Raw genomic sequence first — 5,796 nt, 5'->3', positions numbered from 1 at the left:
GAACCCTAGCCTCTTTGCCCCATGATGTTCAGAACCCTAGCCTCTTTTCCCCATGATGTTCAGAACCCTAGCCTCTTTTCCCCATGATGTTCAGAACCCTAGCCTCTTTTCCCCACGAAAAGTTCCTCCTCTTTTGAGGAAGAGTCTGCGTATAGCTGTGGTTGTGTACATGTCTGTGCACAGCTGTGGTTGTGTGTATGCATGTATAAAGATAACTCAAATGTTACAGGAGTACAACTGATTCTGCAATCCTAAAAACCAAGCTCTTTTTCTCCCTCTGGCCAACAATTCTAGCACCTTAAGGAATCATTTAAAGCAAAAAATATCTATCAGCTGCTTTTAAACACAAGTCAAGCTGCTTAAAATAAGCCCAATTTATAAATCATGAGAGATGTAAATTCTTGAGCCCCACCCTAGAACAGACACTAGAGGCGGTGGGGGAGGCACTCCCTGGCAGGAAGGGCAGAGAGCCCCTGCAGGGCCCTCAGTGAGCCTGCTAAGCATTTCTGTGTGGAACAGCGTGCAGGACTGGTCCATGGGGCTCTCCTCTATACACAGGTCACTGTGCGACCAACCTCCTGTTGGAAATAGGGCGCCTAAAGCCTGCACACGATTCCAGTGGTGGGCTGAGTGGTAAAGAAAGATTCACATCAGTGCTCTGGGCAGCTCCAGCCCACACCGAGTTTTCTGTCCCATTTCATGTTCTCATCTGTTATCATATAACATGCTGGGTCTTCCTGGACACCAATTCTGGCACTTCCCCTGAATGTCAACGTTTGGGCTCTCGCACATCCATGTGATCACTACGGGTGCCCTGGCGCATTGCTCCTTTTGCTTTGGTATAATTTTAAAACATCTCCTGATCTCTCCTCTTCCCTTTTCATCCCTGGTTGTCCCGTCTTCCCCGTCTTCTCCTCTAAAGCTTACACATGCTTATGCTCTAAAGCGCAGACAAGCTCTGTGTTCTCACACGGTCTCCTCAATCCTCCTCCTCCTCTCGGAATGATTGACCACCATGTTCTCAGAACGCTGTGGGAGAGCCTCCAGTTAACCAGCTTGTCCGCTGTGGCTTCCCGTCACGTGCCCACACGCATCTGTTCTTTAAGCCTGTGGCGTGGGCTTTTCTGGAACCCATGTCTGACACTTCTTCGTGTTTTCCTTCTCAATGGTCCAACCTTCAAAACGACTCAACTGCTCACTCAAGATCCCAACATTTTCTACTTCAACAACCAGGCCTTCCTGCAGTCAGAACCAGATGTAAAGGGGCTGTCTTCCTGGCGATCCACTTTACCTTCGAAGCAGAAGCATAATCAGTCAGACGCCAAGATGATCCCACCTTCTGCCAGGTTCACAGGGCCTCCACGGTGGGCTGAGATCCGCTCTGCAAAGGGCAGATTCTTCTCTGAGCAGTACCTTCTACATTTCTATGCCTACCCCCAAATCGGCAGTGTCATGCGGAGGCTTCTGCGCTGCCTCTCCGAGGGCTCTCCCCAGCAGCCTCTGGGGGATGACAGCCCCCCTGGCCTTGGGAGCACAGCTGACTCGGGAGAAGGTGGTCACCGCAGCCCAGCCTGGGAGGCCACGCACCCACTCCCCTTCTTCCCGCTGCTTTAACACAGATGACGGTTCCTTGCCTCTTTCACTTCCTTCCAGATGAACCCAGGAAGAACGAAAGAGTTCATATGTGGTTTATGAGTAGAGAGAAAAAAAAATATCTAGTCTTCGAGGAATCAAGTTCTTATCAAGTTACAATTTCTGAAACGTGGTTACAGTTCGAAACTTTTTGGAAGACCATCTTCTGGTTATGGTATTTCTATAAAATCTTCTCTTTCTTCCTCGCTCTTTGAGTCTATAGATAAATGTCTTTGAAATGGACTTTCTGGATTTGCTTATTAATGTAGTTTAAGGAAGTAAAACACTAATCTGATAACAAAACTGGGTACCACATCACTGCTACACTGAGAAAAGTTCTCAGATTCCATGGGTTTAAAAGTATAGTTAACATGCAGTTACAGCCGGGCGCGGTGGCTCACGCCTGTAATCCCAGCACTTTCGGAGGCCAAGGCGGGTGGATCACGAAGTCAGGAGATCGAGACCATCCTGGGTAACACAGTGAAACCCCATCTCTACTAAAAATACAAAAAAATTAGCCGGGCGTGGTGGCACGTGTCTGTAATCCCAGCTACTCGGGAGGCTGAGGCAGGAGAATCGCTTGAACCCAGGAGGCGGAGGTTGCGGTGAGCTGAGATCACACCACTGCATTCCAGCCTGGGCAACAGAGCAAGACTCCATCTCCAAAAACAAAAACAAAAAATAATGTGCAGTTACTAGAATTTTCTACAACTAAAAGGCCCAAAGGAATGAATACAGGTCCTCCTGGTGTAGACACCACCTGGCATTACACCAGTGAACACTAGGTGGTGCCATATCCCAAAGAGACAGAGACTCGACACTACTCCAAAACATTTAGGATAAAAAATATTTGTGGCTCATGCCTGTAATCCCAGCACTCAAAAGAAATGGAAGCAAATGGAAGGAAAAAAGGGCCATTTAAGAGATCTATACAAATCCACAGTACAAAACACAAAATTCAATTTAAAAGACAAGACAGAAGTTAGCTGGTTTGGCAATGGTTCCAAGCATATTCTCACAACGTAGGCTCTGAGCCTCACTCAATGCTCTGAGAAGCAAACGGTACTTGCTGTTCAGGTATGGATCTTGACAACTCGATCAGACTCAAAAATATTCAAGAAAATGATCACGACTACACACGACGAAGCAAAGTCCACAAAAATAGCAGGTGACATATGAAAACAACAGTGCAACCCTTCCACTCACAGGGAAGTGCAGAATGCCCCAAAGACAGGACAGGAGGACCAGCAGGACACTGGGCCACACACGTGAGGCCTTGCCAAGCGCACTGGTCTGTGGCTCACAACAGACTAGGCTCCGGGTTTTTTCATCAGGACTCACTGCTACACAGTTATTGGACCAGAATTCTCCATCGCCATTTATTTTGAGAATCCCAGATTAGGATAACCACATTTTAATGCATCTAAAATGCTCTCGTGTCTATCGTGCTCCTGCAAATAAATCCAGATTATGATCAATTGTTTTGAAATATCCTTGAACATAAACTGTACGCCTCTAATAGCTGATAAAGTTAAACTAACTGCACCACTAGTGAGCCCGCTCTATCACAAACAGAAGCAAAGGCTTTGGGTTAACTCTCCATTACCACACACCAATAAGAATGAAACCTATCTCCCCAGGAATCCAATAACAAAGATGGTAGTAATTAACCCAAGTAATATGTATGTTTCTGGAAGGGCTTTCATCTCATTTTTAGGAACTGTCAACAGCAGATGGAGATCTAAAACATGTACATTAATTACTCGTATCAACCCTAGTGTGAACACGTGTCCAAATTCACCCAAGAAGCTAGAGGCTGGAAGAGATTCTTGAAAGAAAGCACTTTGGACTAAGCACTTTGGACTCCTCAGAACTCTGACATGTACTCTGCGCATCCAAAAATGTCTTATTTCCAAAGTGCTCTGCCCTCAGACACACCAGATCCCACCATGGGACACAGGGTGCATGGCAATGGCAACAATGGGCACCGCAGGCGACAACTGACAGGGAAGGCCAGAAATCAGACTCAACAAGCAGGTGGCTTCTTCGCTGGGTCAGCTACAGGGCTCTGGGCCTACAGAGACCAGGAGTTTCCGTGGAAAACCCTGTTTCCAGGACCTGGAACTGTGTTCCCTTTCATGCATCTCATTTGCAGCCAGCTCAGCAGGCATGTTTCAGCATTAGAATTAGCCAACTTTACGCGATGAAGATACAGTCCAAGATACTGTCATATTTGTAAAATCGAAACCAAGTCACAGCTATTTAGCACGTGAAGCTATTTCTGGAAAGCAAGGAAAAGAAGGCTAAATACTTTAAAATGTAATGTCATTACAAATAAAACAAGTCATTTGATAGAACAAAAAATTTTGTATGTATGTGTGCAAGTGTGAACTTTCTATGACAATATGAGGATCTCAAAGGATAATCTGTTCAGTTGGAGTATTTCTTAAAATTTATAACTAAGAATCTGAAAATTTCAAAATAGACATTTGAGGCAAATGTTCTGATATTAAGTATGCAAAACAGGTATTTGTCTTATTTCCCAAGTATTATTTTAATATGAAGTAGCCAACACAATGGGCACTGTGTTTGAAATCACGAAATGACTGTCTTGGGACACAACCACCCATGGCACAGATGCCACCCCTAGGCAGCTACCTGAATGGGTCCCACTGACATCAGCAGGCTCTTCAGCTGGGCATCCGTGGTGGACGAGGACAGCCCCTCCACAGACACCACGCAGGGCTGGGGCTTGCACTCCACCACCCGCAGGTTCTGCTTGTTTGGCATCAGGCGCCCCCGGCCCATGGGACCGGCCACTCCTCGACCACGTCCGTGCATGATGGCCTGGTGACAACAAAGAAAATACATTCAGAGTTTCAAGCTTAAGCTTCTTCCATAGTCACTAAGATATAAAAGTGAACAAATAACTTAGAATCCATTAAAATATACCATGAGCTACAGGATTTTCTGTAGTTTTTTCTTTTTTTTTTTTTTTTGAGACGGAGTCTCGCTCTGTTGCCCAGGCTGGAGTGCAGTGGCGCAATCTCAGCTCACTGCAAGCTCCGCCTCCCAGGTTCATGCCATTCTCCTGCCTCAGCCCTCCCGTGTAGCTGGGACTACAGGCGTCCGCCACTGCGCCTGGCTAATTTTTGTATTTTTAGTAGAGACGGGGTTTCACCGTGTCAGCCAGGATGGTCTCAATCTCCTGACCTCATGATCCGCCTGTCTCGGCCTCCCAAAGTGCTGGGATTACAGGCTTGAGCCACTGTGCCCGGCCAAGATATTCTATAGTTTTCTATCCACTATTAGAGAATGTTTTAATAGCTAAATGAGACAATATCCAGCAAGTATAAGTGTAGGCGGAGGAAGAGGAGGGAGCTGATGAAGCCTGCACCTCTCCAGCGGCCACACACTTGTGCTCGGTGGGCACTCTGTGTTACCACTCTGTGTCGATCAGGCACCCGTGGAGGCTGAGAAACTTGCTGCAAATGACAGTTAAGAATGTGGATCCAGTCCTGAGAGTCCCAGAGCCCCCATTTCTCCTAGTGTATTACAGGATGGTTTCAGCAGGACCTGTGTGCACAGCACTAAGTCCATCTTACAGTCACAACAAGCCACAGCATCATGTACCTGACTCAGCTGGCAGAGATTACATTGCTATCCTGAAACCCTCCCAGGCAGATTCTGCAACAGAAATTCAGCCATGGCTGCACATTTCCATCATCTGCAGGCTTTTCAAAAGAAACAAAGCGCAACTGTGAATGAGGATCCAGCACTCCCAAGTATAATTCTGCTGGTCTCAGGCAGGCCCAAGTATTATCATTTTAAAAATCTGCCAAGGGTTCAAAACTACTGCTCAAGGAACTTTTCAAAAAGAAGAGACTGGGCCGGGCGCGGTGGCTCAAGCCTGTAATCCCAGCACTTTGGGAGGCCGAGACGGGCGGATCACGAGGTCAGGAGATCAAGACCATCCTGTCTAACATGGTGAAACCCCATCTCTACTAAAAATACAAAAAACAAACAAACAAACAAACAAACAATAGCTGGGCGTGGCGGGTGCCTGTAGTCCCAGCTACTTGGGAGGCTGAGGCAGGAAAACGGCGAGAACCTGGGAGGCAGAGCTTGCAGTGAGCTGAGATCACACCACTGCACTCCAGCCTG

The 5,796-nt window shown here is 46.9% G+C and overlaps 1 protein-coding gene across 5 annotated transcripts in view; it reads right to left on the bottom strand.

The window, feature by feature from the left end:
- Positions 1-5,796, bottom strand: part of RBM33 (RNA binding motif protein 33) — a 133,747-nt gene that overhangs the window by 10,637 nt on the left and 117,314 nt on the right. For all 5 annotated transcript variants that reach the window (XM_026447014.1, XM_026447015.1, XM_026447018.1 and 2 more), the window contains one exon: positions 4,291-4,479. In XM_026447014.1, coding sequence (XP_026302799.1) covers positions 4,291-4,479 — 189 coding nt within the window. The remainder of the gene's footprint in view (positions 1-4,290; positions 4,480-5,796) is intronic.

The sequence above is a fragment of the Piliocolobus tephrosceles genome, chromosome 8, assembly GCF_002776525.5.
Source record: "Piliocolobus tephrosceles isolate RC106 chromosome 8, ASM277652v3, whole genome shotgun sequence".
Classification (NCBI taxonomy): Eukaryota; Metazoa; Chordata; class Mammalia; order Primates; family Cercopithecidae; genus Piliocolobus; species Piliocolobus tephrosceles.
The sequence above is the reverse complement of the archived record's forward strand: the minus strand, read 5'-3'. Positions and strand labels throughout refer to the sequence as shown.